This window comes from Wolffia australiana, chromosome 4 (assembly GCF_029677425.1).
Source record: "Wolffia australiana isolate 7733 chromosome 4, ASM2967742v1".
NCBI lineage: Eukaryota > Viridiplantae > Streptophyta > Magnoliopsida > Alismatales > Araceae > Wolffia > Wolffia australiana.
The window spans coordinates 6,052,497-6,069,148 of record NC_135838.1 but is presented as its reverse complement, the minus strand read 5'-3'; the positions used below and the strand labels follow the sequence as shown (position 1 = coordinate 6,069,148).

General features: G+C 40.9%; 1 protein-coding gene and 3 long non-coding RNA genes across 5 annotated transcripts; 3 read left to right on the top strand and 1 right to left on the bottom strand.

Annotated features, from left to right (window-relative positions):
* Window positions 1-248: 248 nt before the first annotated feature.
* Window positions 249-1,771, top strand: LOC144701718 (uncharacterized). Of its 2 annotated transcripts, none has more exons than XR_013581086.1 (3): window positions 249-499; window positions 1,437-1,546; window positions 1,633-1,771. It is a non-coding gene; the product is annotated as an uncharacterized LOC144701718 (long non-coding RNA). The 2 variants fall into 2 exon arrangements; XR_013581087.1 differs by having other exon boundaries at window positions 482-499; window positions 1,425-1,546.
* Window positions 1,772-2,250: 479 nt separating this feature from the next.
* Window positions 2,251-3,581, top strand: LOC144701719 (uncharacterized). The gene is made up of 3 exons (XR_013581088.1): window positions 2,251-2,529; window positions 3,160-3,268; window positions 3,353-3,581. It is a non-coding gene; the product is annotated as an uncharacterized LOC144701719 (long non-coding RNA).
* A 1,714-nt stretch (window positions 3,582-5,295) lies between these two features.
* On the bottom strand, window positions 5,296-7,770 carry LOC144701717 (uncharacterized). Its single transcript, XR_013581085.1, has 2 exons — window positions 7,286-7,770; window positions 5,296-5,470 (listed from the first exon to the last, which is right to left on the bottom strand). It is a non-coding gene; the product is annotated as an uncharacterized LOC144701717 (long non-coding RNA).
* A 5,312-nt stretch (window positions 7,771-13,082) lies between these two features.
* LOC144702477 (lariat debranching enzyme-like) lies at window positions 13,083-16,178 on the top strand. Its single transcript, XM_078574537.1, has 6 exons — window positions 13,083-13,148; window positions 15,289-15,417; window positions 15,548-15,663; window positions 15,715-15,851; window positions 15,915-16,010; window positions 16,081-16,178. Exons 1-6 carry the CDS (start codon window positions 13,083-13,085, stop codon window positions 16,176-16,178), a joined length of 642 nt encoding a protein of 213 aa, XP_078430663.1.
* The last annotated feature ends 474 nt before the right edge of the window (window positions 16,179-16,652 follow it).

Below are 16,652 nucleotides of genomic sequence, written 5' to 3'. Positions count from 1 at the left end.
GCGTGAGTACGGCCTATCCTCGAATGTGTTTTATTTCAATTATGGTTAATTGTCATCTTTAGGGAGGAAATCCATGTTGGGCTTCTTCTCCCCTAAAGATCCCTTTTAAGGGAAGCCCAATAGGCTTTCCCCTTAAAAGGGGGCCCAGTTGGGCCTCCATAACTTCCACTCATTTTCTATAGGGGTTGAATCACCAAATGTCACGAACTTTCCCCGTTGCTCACTGTATATCATGTACTTTCGAAATATCACCGTATGTCACAAATTTTTGAAAATTATCACGGTGTGTCACGAGGCTTGGCCGCCGGTGACGTGGACGATGACATAGGTGCCACGGGTGAAGCCGAGCCTTGTCATCAGCCATGTCATCATCCTCGTCACCGGAAGCGAAGTAGGGGCTCCGATTCTGGCGTTTTTGGCAATTTTGGCTGGATCTTGGCGATTTGGGTGGATCAAGAAGACGAAGAAGATTTCCAGACGATTTGGGTGGATCTCTGCGGTAAGATTTTGCCATTTTTTTTTGTCTTGGATTTCTTTCTGCGATTGATCGCTGAGAAATGAAGAATCGGGGATGTTAAATCCCCGATTCTTCATCGTGAATCTGAGAATGGGGATTTCGATCACGATTTTTTTGATCGAAACCCTTTCTTTGGTGTGCACCGTGAACAAAAGAAAAAGAAGATTGCGATCAAAAGATTGTTATGAGGATTTTGATCGGAAGATTTTGATCGGGAGAAGAAGAAGAAGAAGAAGAAGAAGAAGGAGGAGAAGAAGAGGAAGAAAAGAAGAAGAAGGAGAAGAGGAAGAAGAAAGGGAATCCATTTATCTTTCTATCCATCTTTCTTATCCTCTTCTATCAATCCTCTTCTTATCATCTTTATACAACTATACCTGCATCAATCTCACCGCATCTGCTTCTCTCTTACCCAACAATCTTTCTCCACCTGTATCTTTCTTTATTCCTATCTCTCTTACAACACGAGGCTGCATGTGACCATCCTGACAAAACCTGCTTTCATGGACGAGGTTCATGTTCATACTAAAAGTTTCATGAAAATCATAATTTTGGCATTACTTAGTAAATAAGATCATTTAATTATAGGATTCATCAACATTCCCCATCAAACATTGGGAAACTTGATTTATTACGTGTTGTATACTATGTCTTTGATTTTTTACATTCAAGCATGGAGTCCGACATCAATAACTTGGATTTTAGTTCTGGAAAAAAATCAGTTCTCAGTGGCTCACATGTTTGGAAGGATCTCATAAAAAAGAACATAAGAGTGGCAAAACAATATAAATATTTTGTAATTAAGCTCAATTTAACCAACAACTATAACCCATAATTTATTTTATCAACAACGTGAGACTCAATGAAAATAAGCTGATGAAATACACATTGATGCTTTGCTGCAACCAAGCGATCTCTGCAGCTGAATTGGACCTTAGAGTATCGATCCCAACTCTTGCCATGAGGTAATATTTTACAAATGCATCGACTGCTAGATGAGGTACCGAGGCTTGTCCAGAAAACCAGCACCGGGTTAGTTTATGCATGCTTTATTCATCACAAATGATTTTTTTTGAAGAAAATTCATAGCAAATGATGATCTCTTCCTTTCCTTGTAGCCCATTAGTTAAGGTGAAGGGAGATGGGAGTGCAGACCATTTTGTGGACGCTTCATCATGGTTTGGCAACAATCATTATGATTTAAATTCAAGTTACAGTCAAATTTCCGCAATCATTGATTTGCTTCAATTTTCTGAATATTTTTCTACATTATGTGTTTTTCCTCATTTATTCTTATTTTATTTGATTTCATAAATTAATTAGGAGATCTACAGACCGAGAAATGATATCAAAATATATGGATTGACATAATGCCACATGGACGGAAGTTACCTACCTCCATATCTATTCTTATATGATTCTGCCCATAGATCTATCATATTTATCAATCAAATTATGTGCCTACTCTATCTATGTGGCATTATGTCAATCCATTTATCTTTCTATCCATCTTTATACAAGAAGAGGAAGAGGAAGAGGGAAGAAGAAGAGGAGGAAGAAGAAGAAGAAGAAGAGGAAGAAGAAGAAGAAGAGGAAGAGGGAAGAAGGAGAAGAAGAAGAAGAAGAGAAGAGGGAAGAAGGAGAAGAAGAAGGAGAAGAAGAAGAAGAGGAAGAAGAGAAGAGGGAAGAAGAAGAAGAAGAAGAAGAAGAAGAAGAAGAGGAAGAAGAAGAAGAAGAAGAAGAAGAAGAAGAAGGAGAAGAAGAAGAAGAAGAAGAAGAAGAAGAAGAAGGAGAAGAGGGAAGAAGGAGAAGGAGAAGAAGAAGAAGAAGAGGGAAGAAGGAGAAGAGGAAGAGGGAAGAAGGAGAAGAAGGAGAAGAAGAAGAAGAAAAAGAAGAAGAAGAAGGAGAAGAAGAAGAAGAAGAAGAAGAAGAAGAAGAAGAAGGAGAAGAGGAAGAAAATGAGAAGAAGAAGGAGAAGAAGAAAAAGAAGAAGAAGAAGAGGGAAGAAGGAGAAGGTGGGCTGGGGTCTGCCCCAATATGTTACTGTACTATCTTTCCTAGGATCTTAAGCTTCTGTCAGGACTATTTCTGTCATTTAAATACCTTTATCCTACTCTCTCAGGAGTATTTCGATCATTAATATGCTCTTTTTCAAATTGATCAAAAGATCAATCAAATCTAATCTGATTATTAGATTGATTGATCCATCAGATCAATCATTTTGATCAATAATAAAATAAAGAAAATGATGTGGTAAAAACTGTGGCATAAAAGACCAAAAAGGTCCGTCGAAAAAAAGCCAAACGGCTAAAACTCCCCTGCCTTCATTCGATGTATGATATTGCCATTTCAGATGATCAATGATCAATAGTGTGTACGTCAATTCGACCGATTGAGACATTCAAATCAATCTTCAATATGATAAAACGATCAAGTAATTGAATCAATCCAATTTAGAGCAGATCATTCAACTCAACATTACTACACATCATTTTCTTTCACCTTTGTTTTTCTGCTCTGCAATTACATTAAAACTATTTCCCATACAGACATTATTTATAAAAAAATATCATATAGATAGTCAGTGCCTGTGTGATGGGCAGGGTGTGGAGATTTATGGCATAACCTTAATTTTCTGCATGTAGGTCCGGTCATGTTCTTCCGTGCAGGCCTTCAGGGATGACATTAGATATCAAAAAGTGTTCCCACAAGAAACTTTCCAAATGGCTACAGTCCAAGGCATCCGCTGGCCTGGTACTCATTTTATGCCTCCCATTAACTTTCAAAAAGTTCTAATTTTTCTATTCCAATGTCGAATGTGTGCTTTTGCCATTTTAGAGGAAGGAGAGATAGAAGTTTGAGAAATCGTTATGAAGAGAAAGAAAAGTTGGTATCATTTATGTAGAAAAGAGAGAAGATTGTTGCTGATCAAGTAATGAGGAAGAAAGAATTGACATTTTGATATTTTAGGGAGACAGGAAATATAAAGTTTGAGGAATCATTCTAGACAGAAAGTTGGCATCATTTGCAAAGAAATGAGAGCCTTTTTGAGGGGGAGATTATAAGTCTGAATAATGATTTTAAAAAGAGGAAGACGGCATGATTCATGTAGAATGGAGATTGGTGCTGATTGACAAATGAAAAAAAAGGGAATCGATCAGTTTTCTGTTTTTGAGAAAAATTTAGGAAGGGGAAGAGGGAAGAAGAGGAGAAAGAAGAAGAAGAAGAAGAAGAGGAAGAGGGAAGAAGGAGAAGAAGAAGAAGAGGAAGAGGGAAGAAGAAGGAGAAGAAGAAGAAGAGGAAGAGGGAAGAAGAAGGAGAAGAAGAAGAAGAGGAAGAGGGAGGAAGAAGGAGAAGGAGAAGAAGAAGAAGAGGGAAGAAGGAGAAGAGGAAGAGGGAAGAATAAGAGGAAGAAGAAGAAGAAGAAGAGGAAGAGGGAGGAAGAAGAAGAAGAAGAAGAAGAAGAAGAAGAAGAAGAAGAAGAGGGAAGAAGAAGAAGAGGAAGAGGGAAGAAGAAGAAGAAGAAGAAGAAGAAGAAGAAGAAGAAGAAGAAGGAGAAGAAGAAGAAGAAAAAGAAGAAGAAGAAGGAGAAGGAGAAGAAGAAGAAGAAGAAGAAGGAGAAGAGGAAAAAGAAGAAGAAGAAGAGGGAAGAAGGAGAAGGTGGGCTGGGGTCTGCCCCACCCCCTATTAAACCCCATTCCGACCCGGCCTCGGGCGGGAGGGTTGGGAAGGTGGGCTAGGGTCTACCCTACCCCCCTATCGAACCCAATTCCCCACCCCGGGCCAGGTGGGGGCGTTGGGAAGGTGGACTGAGGTCTGCCCACCCCACATACCGAACCCAATTCCCCAACCCAGGGCAGGTTGGGGGGTTGGGAAGGTGGGCTGGGGTTTGCCCCACCCCCCTACTGAACCCGATTCCCGCCCGGCCTCGGGTGGGGGGGTTGGGAAGGTGGGCTGGGGTCTGCCCCACCCCCCCTACCAAACCGAAGAAGAAGAAGATGAAGAAGAAGAAGAAGAAGACGACGATGATGAAGAAGAGGGAAGAAGAAGGAGACGAGGAAGGGGGGGATGGTGGGTGGGTTTGGGAGAGGGGCGTGGGGAATTTTGGTTTGGGAAAGTGGGTTGGGGTCTGCCGTACCCCCTACCGAACCAGGTTCCTCACCAAGCCCTGGTGTGGGATTGGGGGAAGTGGGGTTGGGAGACGAGTTGTCTTATAGTAAATTATCTTTATCGTGAAATTCTCATGCGTTAATCAATTCACATATCACATATTCATAAGGTACCGCAGAGTCATGAAGAAGCATCTGGGGTACTTACTAAAGCTGGTGGGCTAACCTACGCCAGAGTAAGTTTGTTTTCCTTATCCTTTTGTAATTCTAAGTGACATTAATACCTCATAAATATATCTTATTTCAGATGCCTGTTGAACAAGTGAGGATTACAACTATTGGTCGATACGGAGGACAATTTTCAACTCCTCAGCAATCTCGGGGGGACCATGAAGAACAGTACATGCCACATCCGCACCCTAAGGACAGCATGCACCGACATTATGAGCACTGGTGATATCCACATGATCCCAATTCCTAACAAAGCGTAGTCATCACATTATGGATAAGAATGTTACCCCAACAACAATCGTTAACATATTAATTTCATGCCGATCCACCACTATTTTCTTATTTGAGTACCGTGGATGATGTAAAGAGACACGGAGAGATGATGTGAGCGTTGAGTGGGAGATTGAAAAGTAGATAGACGGGGAGAGCGAGTGAGAGACATTGCGCGAGATAAGAGGACAAACTAAGTATTCACAAACTCCAAAATTTTACAGAATTAAAAGGGACCAAGAAATGAGAAACATGTAGTGTGGTAGAAAAGTAAGAAGATGACGAAACCCCGATCGCAGGTGAAGAAACTCCCCACACCTTCTCAGCACCCTGCACGCCTCCGCATCTGAAAATGAGTAAGGTCATTCATGCAATCAAAGGGTGTGCACAAGAGAATGAGAGCAGAAATGAAAAAAAAATAAACAAGAGTCCCTCCACTAAAATTTGGGAGGTGGGTTCAGTATGTAAGTAGAGTAGAACCCAACACTCCTTTTCAAACCTCCCAGCCGAGGCCAGGTGGGAATTGGGTTCGGTAGGGGGGTTAGGGCAGACCCCAGCCCACATTCTTGATCAACATGATTGATCTGATGGATCATTATTCAGACTTCTAATCTCCCCCTCAAAAAGGCTCTCATTTCTTTGCAAATGATGCCAACTTTCTGTCTAGAATGATTCCTCAAACTTTATATTTCCTGTCTCCCTAAAATATCAAAATGTCAATTCTTTCTTCCTCATTACTTGATCAGCACCAATCTTCTCTCTTTTCTACATAAATGATACCAACTTTTCTTTCTCTTCATGACGATTTCTCAAACTTCTATCTCTCCTTCCTCTAAAATGGCAAAAGCACACATTCGGCATTGGAATAGAAAAATTAGAAGCTTAAAATGACATAAATAGTCCTGACAGAAGCTTAAGATCCTAGGAAAGATAGTACGGTAACATATTGGGGCAGACCCCAGCCCACCTTCTCCTTCTTCCCTCTTCTTCTTCTTCTTTTTCTTCTTCTCCTTCTTCTTCTTATTTTCTTCCTCTTCTCCTTCTTCCCTCTTCTTCTTCTTCTTCTCCTTCTCCTTCTTCTCCTTCTTCTCCTTCTCCTCCTTCTTCCCTCTTCCCTCTTCTTCTTCTTCTTCTCCTTCTCCTTCTTCCCTCTTCCTCTTCTTCTTCTTTTCTCTCTTCTTCTTCTTCTTCTTCTTCTTCTTCTTCTCCTTCTTCCCTCTTCTCCTTCTTCCCTCTTCTCTTCTTCTTCTTCTTCTTCTTCTTCTTCTTCTTCCGTCTTCCTCTTCTTCTTCTTCTTCTTCTTCTTCTTCTTCTTCTTCTCCTTCTTCCCTCTTCCTCTTCTTCTTGTTCTTCTTCTTCTTCTTATTCTTCTCCTTCTTCCCTCTTCCTCTTCTTCTTCTTCTTCTTCTTCTTCTTCCTTTTCTTCTTCCCTCTTCCTCTTCTCCTTCTTCCCTCTTCTTCTTCTTCTTCTTTTTCTTCTTCTCCCTCTTCCTCCTCTTCTTCTTCTTCTTCCTCCTCTTCTTCTTCCCTCTTCCTCTTCTCCTTCTTCCCTCTTCTTCTTCTTCTTCTCCTTCTCCTTCTTCCCTCTTCCTCTTCTTCTTCTTCTTCTTCTTCTTCTTCTTCTTCTTCTTCTTTTCTTCCTCTCCTTCTTCTTCTTCTTCTTCTTCTTCCTCTTCTCCTTCTTCTTTTCTTCCTCTTCTCTTTCTTCTTCTTCTTCTTCTTCTCCTTCTCCTTCTTCCCTCTTCCTCTTCTTCTTCTTCTTCTTCTTCTCCTTCTTCTTCTTCTTTTCTTCCTCTCCTTCTTCTTCTTCTTCTTCTTCTTCTTCTTCTTCCTCCTCTTCTCCTTCTTCTTTTCTTCCTCTTCTTCTTCTTCTTCTTTTCTTCCTCTTCTTCTCCTTCTTCTTCTTCTTCTTCTTCTTCTTCTTCTCCCGATCAAAATCTTCCGATCAAAATCCTCATAACAATCTTTTGATCGCAATCTTCTTTTTCTTCTGTTCAGGGTGCTCACCAAAGAAAGGGTTTCGATCGAAAAAATCGCGATCGAAATCCCCATTCTCAGATTCACGATGAAGAATCAGGGATTTAACATCCCCGATTCTTCATTTCTCAGCGATCAATCGCAGAAAGAAATCCAAGACAAAAAAAAAATGGCGAAATCTTACCGCAGAGATCCACCGAAATCGTCCGGAAATCTTCTTCGTCTTCTTGATCTACCCAAATCGCCACCCAAATCGCCAAGATCCAGCCAAAATCGCCAAAAACGCCAGAATCGGAGCCCCTACTTCGCTTCCGGTGACGTGGACGATGACATGGCCGATGACAAGGCTCGGCTTCACCCGTGGCACCTATGTCATCGTCCACGTCACCGGCGGCCAAGCCTCGTGACACACCGTGATACTTTTCAAAAATTTGTGACATACGGTGATATTTCGAAAGTACATGACATACGGTGAGCAACGGGGAAAGTTCGTGACATTTGGTGATTTAACCCCTTTTCTATAAAGAAGAGGATGTAGTGGAAGTTTTAGACAGAAGTCTTTGTGGAAAATTCAGATCCCGTTTGGTTTTAGGGCAGTTTTCTTTTTTTTGTTGTTGATGGCCTCACCTTGCTGCTGAAGAAGAAGAATTTGTCATAGAAGAAGAAGAAATCGTCATAGAAGGAGAAGAAATCATATTGTTCTCTGAAAGCAGAAGTTCATCAAGGAAGAACAAAATAGATCCCGTCTGTTAGTTGGCGTTGATCATCGCTAGAATGGGCTAGCATTCACTTGCTGAAGAATCGATCCATCGCTGCTTTGTTTTCTGTGTTCTGTTGAAGAAAAAAAAACTCCTCGTTTGTTCAGTTTGATTCTCCGAAGATTGAATTGGAAATTTCCTCGGTGGAATATTGCACTCAGTTGATTTCATTCCGTCATCGTGTTTCTTGGTCACATGCTTTTTTTATTACCGTCCCTGAAGAATTATCGGTGCACCATCATTGACAGATATTTTGGAGCCTTTCCCGATCTACGACAACCTTGGTATTCATTGTCGTACTGCACTCTTGGTCAACACTCGGGTTCACTACTAGTTCAAATTGGAAATTAGCGACTCCTAGTGGTGAATCTTTTTGTTCGCTTCGCCTCTCACCCTACGACCCGGACCCTAGTTCGATAAGTTGAATTTGTCATTTACATTGCTTACGATGGTTCAAGATTTTGTGGAGTAATCACGACCTAAAAGATCAACTATTTTGAACTCTCGGGTGATCCTGCCACTGGTGAAAGCGAAACCTTCTGGCTTGCGGCAGATTCAATCAATATCGTGCCCGTCTCTGATATCTTTGGTCAATTGATGCTGTGCTGGGTGTCATAGTCTGATTAGTCGCGAACATTGGTGTTTGATTGTGACCAAGATGGTTCTTTCCCTCCCGATCGATGTCCAGACGTTGCTGAAGATTCCTATTTATGTAGTTTGCATTGTTTTGTTTTGGTCCAAGCCATCACAGATTGAAATATCGTCTAGTTCCTTTGGCGGTTTCGTGATCTACAGTTGACACAGTTGGATTTGGTTGCCCGGGCCCCTCACCAAACGCCGTCCAGGTTGCAAAATGATTCACCTGCTTTGACGACGCCTTGGCCAGTGCTTAGGCATGTGCTGAATCTCTCATTCAATTGCCTCCAAGCTCGGTTCCTTCTACTTCAATGGAGTTTCTTTTACTGGAATTTTGTGACTCCAGACTATAGTTGGTCCCCCTAGGACATGGCCCGAGCTCTCGAGCACAAATCTGAAGGTTCCATATCCAATTGCCTTTTAATTTACAGTGTTAATTACATCCTTCAGTGCTGATTTTCCGATTGCTCCTTTGCTGGAGTGAAATTATACATGTTTATGACTAGCCACTTTCGTGATAGAATTCCTTATTGACGGCTCCAGATTGGAGTCATTCTCGTGACATTGTGGACACTCACGGGCTGTGAACGTTCCCTATTATGACGGGTTGCGAACTGAACACTCAGATCATTAAAAGCTTGATTTGTGACAAAACCTGTCATGTGTCTTATAACTGGTCTGCGTCCCAGGTCAATCAACGAACATCGTATTTTTCTCATTATGCTTTTCTCAAATCATATACGATAACTTATGTTATTTCATTGCATTTAGAGTCCTCCTTCCGAACATAACACGAGGTGTCAATTCCAATCATCTTGTTACATCACAGAGAAACAAATAGATGGTTGAGAGAGAGAGAAAGGAGGAGAGAGTGAGAAAGAGATAGGGAGAGAGAGAGGGACAGGAAGAGAGAGGGAGAAAGAGAGGGATAGAGAGAGAGAGCTGGAGAGCAAGACAGAAAGGGAGAGAATGGGAGAGAGAGGGAGAGAGAGGGATGTAGAGAGAGAATATGAGGGGGGGAGAGAGAATGGGAGAGAGAGGGAGGTCAAGAGAGAGAATGGGAGAAAGGGGAGGTAGAGAGAGAGAAAGGGAGAGAGAGGAGGTAGAGAGAGAGTGGGAGAGAGAGGAGGTAGAGAGAGGGAATAGGAGAGAGGGATGTAGCGAGAGAGGGAGAGAGAAGGATAGAGGATGGAGAGAGAGAGAATGGAAGAGAGAGAGCGAGGTAGAGAGAGACAATGGCAGACAGAGAGAGGAAATGAGGAGGTAGAGGGAGAATGAAGGAGAGAGGAGGTAGAGAAACAATGGGAGAGAGGGAGGTAGAGAGAGAATAGCAGAGGAAAAGAGGAGGCAATGAGAGAGAATGTATGAGTTTTCCAATTTCCTGAGTTCGTAAATAATTAGTTTTCCGAAAGCTTATCGTACCACGTCAAGGGCCCTTTTAATCCGTTGTTTCTCATCTGTTTGGGAGTTTGCACGATGAAGAATCTGACATAAGCTCCCCCTGTTAAATCAAAAGTCTTCTATCAGAAAATGAATGTAGTAAATTTTAAGTTCTTCCATATTCAAACTCTAAAAAATGAGCGGTCCATATAGATGCTCAAATTGATAACTTTAGAGAGAATTTAAATGATAAATGTTGAGAAAATGAAAGGCCCAAGATTTGAATTTGAACGAACACCACATTCAAACTTGCCATTAGATATTCGAAGAGATTACATAACTCGTCTAAAAGAGATTACACAAATTTTAAGCAATGACCTGGCTTTTGACAAAGAACAGATTCGAAGTTGCAATAAAATATTACGGTAAACCACAGCCCTCAAAATGTCCCAAATTTATCCAAATTTTCTGAGGATGCTCTAAACGAAGCTTGTTTGAGGTAATTTAAAAACTCCGTTAAAGAATATTCCATTTGAACTAAGGATGATGTTGGCCTCAGCGAATGTTGGGTCTGCATGTTGGGCTTGCAATGCAGACTATAGTTCTTTCATCGACATTCCAACAATCTTTAATGGCCTATTATGGGTGACAAAAGATAAAAGAGTCACAGGATTTTTTTAAAGAGACTGCAATATGATTCTGCATATAACAAAACATAAGACGGATGAGTTGTCACACCAGGCGTATTTGGATAATTCACACCAGGCGTATTTGGATGAGTTGTCAATTGATATCCAGTGTCATCCTCGAGAAAACTGATCAATTTCAGACAACTGAGAGTGACAATGGATCAATCCAAGATACTTCATAAGATTCTAGAATGGTAACGCAAGTGCATCAATGAAAAATTAGAAAAAAAGAGCAGCAGACAATTTATGCTACCATTACTGGATCGCGACATTGTGTGAGGTTGGTGCTCTCAACGTGACTGACATCGTGCTAACGTAAAAATTATTAGTAAAAATGGAAAATAGATATGTGGGTCATGACTCAGTTAAATTCCAAAAGATAGATCCAAATATGCAAGAAAGTTGAGTGAACAATCATCTAAACACAGTAAGTATAGAGTACTATTGATATTGGATGGGGGATTAGTTTTCAACAAGAATTCTAGACGAGTCATCTATCTAGCTTGCGGTCTTCTTGCATCTTTGTTGTCGGATCTTGTGTTGGACAACTAATATGCATGATGAAAAAATGAAAGATTTTGACATCACCATCATCATAATTTTTGTTCACCAAGGCAAGGAGCAATAATTGAATTCTCAATGTGTAAATAAACTGATAGTTCAATACAGCAGTCAAGGAAGAACAACAAAGTATATGGCATGAGAGGATGGCAAAATCTTGGAGTTTAACTGGCGGGCACATTCACCCAAATGTCAAATGGCCCATCATTTTCATCACCGTCTTCGTCCTCTTCTGCTCTCAAATCATCGTTGTTGTACAATGACTTCAACATCATCAGGACTTCGAAACTCCCTTCCATGAGCCTCGATTGCCTTTAGTCGATTACATAACACCCTTCTGAGAATAGACGCTCACACGCGGCACTCATCGCTTAAACTGCTAGAAATTCCTTTGCCACCAATGCTAATGCGGGGTAAGAAAGCTGACCTGTTAGGGGTAAAAGTAATCAGATATTCAATAAGGAAAGCACGAGACTTTGAATATAAAAAAATGCAAATCATATGATGCCCGTCATTTTCCATCAATGTCACACCTCCGTACCGAATGCTAGTGGGGCCGTCGCAAATAAATCGAGCTCTTTAATCGGATCAATTCTTTATGGTAGCTCAGACGAATCTAGTAGTTCTTCGAGCTCCATTTCTATGAAATCACTCGTCATTGATTAAGCAGATGTTTTGGTGGCTGGACTCCCAATGTTTCTGGATATTGAATGTGACTCCATGATATTGCGAATGGTAGATAGAACCTCATTCTTAGCATGTGGATCAATCAATCGAAGCTTCATAGATGGGTCAAGTAGAGAAGCGATAGTAAGCCTCATTTCATGTCAATAGGGACACATATTTATCTAGCTTCGCCCGCATATCAGAGCATACATTAGTTATGACATTCCTTTGCCTAGCGGACATAGCGTTTCCAACTGGAAGCATGGAACAGTTCGTTACTCCCACTCTAGTTTGCTCAAGATGCCTCATAAATCCCTTAATAATGACTATACCCTCATTTGACGTCGGCGCCTTACTTCGAATAGTGATGGAGGTACCATACTGAATTAGTTTGAGTAAGTCAAAATTTTTTTGACTAGGTCCCATTCTGCACCAAGTAAAGTATGTTTTCCAAGAGCGGATGACATCATCATATCAATAACAATTTTCTTCTCAATGCACCTGCGTAGCATTTTGAAAGTGGAGTTCCACCTTGTAGGGCAATATATTGAGATTCTCCTCGTGTTTGACATATTTAACTGTCTACAGTAGGAAAAGTACTTCGCCTTTTTCTTCGACGATCCTCGTATAGTAATGACCACCTCTCTTAGGTGCGGAACAACATCCCCTAAGGAAATTGCAGGAGGATCCGACTCCTCTACACCCAACATATTATCAAGGTTTGTGAGGTCTACTTCATCAATGAAACTTGACGCAGGCCCATCATCGACGACATCGAGCACTTTTAATCCGGCTTGCATATCTAAGTTGATCACATGCGCCATACACAAGACATGTCTCTTTGCAGTAAAATGGGGGTTCATTGGTCGCAACTCCCGTTCTGATATCGCCATAATTGTTGCATTATTTTAAGCATTATCTATTGTAATTGCGCATACCTTCACGCTCAACTTAAATTCTGCAAGAACCTCCAACACAATCTCGCTCAAGCACCCCCTTGTGTGCGTGCCCTCCAATTGGCGAATAGCGAGGACACATTAACACATTATCCATTATGTATCTACACAATGAACGGTGAGACCTATAAATGAGATTCGATTCGCAGAAGTCCAACAATCTAGAGTGATGGCCACTCTATCAACATTCTCCAATCGATCACGAATACCGCTCTTTAACTCAATGTAAAGCTTGAAAGCTTTTTCCTTCACAACCCTTGTCGATGGAATGGATATCTCCTCATGTGCGATGTATCGAAGCAGTTGTATTAAGTATTTTTTACATACAATGTTCCATGGTGAGGCTGACTGACATATCAAATGTACAAGCTCTTCTTTTGTCATCTCCAATGTGCGACCAGGCAAGTACAATTTATCAGTACCTTGTTGGTCAAAGATGTTCAACACCAATGGTTGGTTAGAAGAGCTCCCTTCTTGACCCTTCAATTCATTATACTCTTTATGGTGCACATTAAGCAAATGTCACCATAGGACGATACTACAACCATACTTGTTTTGCTCTATTGTCACAGCACGACCCCGAGCACGAGTCACACATAGATTACATGTGAAAACCTTTGGCGCCACCTCTGTGAACTGTATCCATGCGGCACATTCATTCTTTCTCTTTCTCTTCTTTTGGCTGTGGCCAATAGTCCCCTCAGACAATGCAGAGCTCTCAGAAGAACCAAAAGCATGCAAGAGAGGCATTCTAAGCATCCTAAATTACAATTGCAAATTTAAATTTCTGAATTCATTCAGCCAATGCCAAACTAATTTCTGACAAAGTTTTATGTGCAATTATAATCGAGGAATGTTAAAGCAGCGTCACAAATTGAAAGTTATGAAATATATGACAACTCTAACGTAGAAAGGTAGATTCATCCTCCTCTAGGTAGATAAAGAAGCAGAATAAATGAAATATATGACAATTAACTGTTAAAAAAGGTTCTACGATGCGTGCCTCATTTTTCACATATCTACGCACCTTATTAAATAGCTCTGAGGCAAATTCAGGAATTGCTCATATCGTTATGGAGAAGGCAAATACCACCGCGTAGAGCTTTGTATTGAAGGGCAGAAAAGATTACAGATTCCCAGTTATGACTCCTATTGATCAACAATGAGACAGCGAGAGAGGGAAATCAACAGAGATAAAGAGATATAGATCAATAGAGAAACAAAGAGAGAGATAAATCAACATAAACGTATAATCGGGATTGATCAAAAGATTAAAAGATTAGCGTAAATGAAAATGATGAGAAATCAAGGACTAGGTTACTGACACATTATTTTATTTACCAGACACTAGGCAAGTCTTTGTACAATTGTATTGGGCTATGTGTAATTCAGCCTAATAAACCTTGTACGTATTGACTACCCTAAATGAGGCAAAGCAGATGTCTTTTTTTTCTTTCTGAATCTTCAACTTATCCCAACATTTGTGATCCAACCCAGAAATCTTTACCATGACATGGTATGGGAGCACCATAATGTCTTTGCATCATTGCCACAAATCTTTCAATGATAAATGGGGCATTTGATTTCTGTTTCATTGAGTGGATCCAAGTTAAACGACTAACGTCATCTGTAAGTACGAGAAACCACCTAAAACCATGTAAATTAGTGAATTGATCGGGTCCTCCACATCACAGTGAATTAACTCAAATACATTACTGGAGGAAGAATCTGATGACTTTTAAGTTCTTTTATTTCTAGCCAAAGTTACATACTTGGCAAACGAAGTTGTCCATACATAGCCCTCAACAAACTGCAGAGAAAAACATTTATAGAAGATGAGGAGGGTAGCCAAATTGCCAATGTACCTGCCATACTTGATCTTCCTTAGTTGATGTCATACTGGATACCAGAACCTTCCCTACATTTGTTCAAAAAATAAAAAAAGCATAACCTGCCCTGAAGTTGTTGCCCTGGATACATGGACAACTTTGTGCAATTGGCCAACTAAGCAATACTGATTGAACATCACAATTATGCAACATTGGCACACGTGTCCATTCGAGGATGGAAGTGCAAACTGAACTTCATAGTGAAACTTAAAACCAATCAGTGGTTAAAATCTTGAAGCTTAAAATCACCCCACAGAGGGGATTCTACGCGGATCCCCTCCGTGGGGTGGCTACGCAAATCCCCTCCGTGGGGTGATTTTACCAACGATCCTTTCTATAGATGGGACTGGCTGGTCTCTGATAAGCCAGTTCCTTGATTGACTTTACTAATTGATCCATTGGATCCGATGTAATAGATGATCAATCCAGTGGGCCTGTATGCAGATCAGGTGAAGCGCACATCGGGCGGGATTTGATAGATCAGATTGTCGTTTGACCATAATTATATAATTCCCTCGAGTAGAGGGTCTTTAAACCTTGAAGTCTTGGCATTTTTCTGAGCTTTCCAGTCTTTTTTTTGCTTTTTTGAAAAGAATAAGTGAGAGAGTGTTGAGTCAGTGCTTTGATATTGTTTTTCTTTGATGTTTCCTAGATTGAGGAAAGAAGTTTGGGGTGCAGGGCTGTCGCACAGCTTCTGAACAAGCTGAACCCACCGTATTGGTTCTCTGCTCATCTTCACTGCAAATTTCCTGCCAGAATTCAACACGGAGAGGATGAATCGGTAACTAAATTTCTGGCCCTCGATTAGTGTCTCCCAAGGCGTCAGTTCTTACAGGTACTGACAGCTCCCTGAATGGTACTAATATCCATGCTATGGTAATGTTTATCCGATCATTATGGTGATCGTGCAGATATTGGATATTGGATCAGACCCGGGGCCCCATGAATTATTGTTCGACGAAGAGTGGCTTGCAATAACACACGAATTCCATTCAGTCTTCCCTTTGACTCAGAAGCCTTCGCCGGCGTAAGCTCATTCCATCTTCGATGAATTCTGTAATTTCATGCATAACTAAAGATTGAACGGGTTTAATGCATCTATCTTACTCAAAATCGCCCCAACTGAAGACCAGGATCTTCACCAGCGCATCAAAGACAAGTTAAAGGTTAGAGAGAGCAAGCCCTTTGACTTTGTGCGGACTCCCTTGTCTTCTAGTAAGCCGATTAACCTGATAATTTGATATTCATCAGTTTAATTTCATTGTCCATATTTCACAGGTCTTCAGAGGAACCCCCAGATGGAGGCTTTCCTGCAATTTTTAGAGCTTCCTTATCTCCTCGATGTGACGAGAGAAATAGATGCGAGTCCTCAAGGTTATAACAAGAAATTCATTTTTTTTCCTCTCGTATTTCTTTTCCTTATATTCATCGGAAAAAAATATAGGGGCAGAGGATGAACCTCCCATGGAAGATGAGCCTGAAAATGGAATCGTTACCGACGATGTAGATGAAATGGAGGAGCTGAGAGTTGCTGTTGAGTGAGCCCAGCTTCTAGGCAGAAACCCAAGCTAGTCTAGGCATGGAGCCGATGATTTCAAAGTCCAATATGGAGTTTCCAGTACCAGATATGATCACAGAGAAAGGAACCAATTAGCCGCAGGATTTCCCTCTCAAAAAGATTTGAATCAGTTTGATTCAAAGGAAAGATCCAAGCGAGGTTCACAAACTATACATGTCCACATGAAATATAATGAGTGATTGATCAACAACTAGAAATCAATCGAGAGGAGGGATTGATAAAAAATAAGAAAGAGAGAGAGGGAAATTAACACGAACTGAAATCAAAATAAAAAAGAACTTACCAAAAACTTAGCAATCCGAACAAAACTCTGCTTCCTATGCTCCTCAGCTGAATCCAGCGCTGGAGCAATGAGTCTGCCGAGTGCCGTCCGAAACCGTACAGACTATAGGTTGAGACTTGAGAGTTGGGACTAGAGACTAGAGAGTACAGAGACA

Excerpts from the sequence above, each read along its gene's own strand:
- LOC144702477 (XM_078574537.1), top strand. The coding sequence starts at position 13,083 with ATGGTGAGGCTGACTGACATATCAAATGTACAAGCTCTTCTTTTGTCA. Across the intron at positions 13,149-15,288 it reads CATCTCCAATGTGCGACCAG|ATTGAGGAAAGAAGTTTGGG; the intron begins GCAAGTACAATT and ends GATGTTTCCTAG. Across the intron at positions 15,664-15,714 it reads ACTCAGAAGCCTTCGCCGGC|ATTGAACGGGTTTAATGCAT; the intron begins GTAAGCTCATTC and ends GCATAACTAAAG.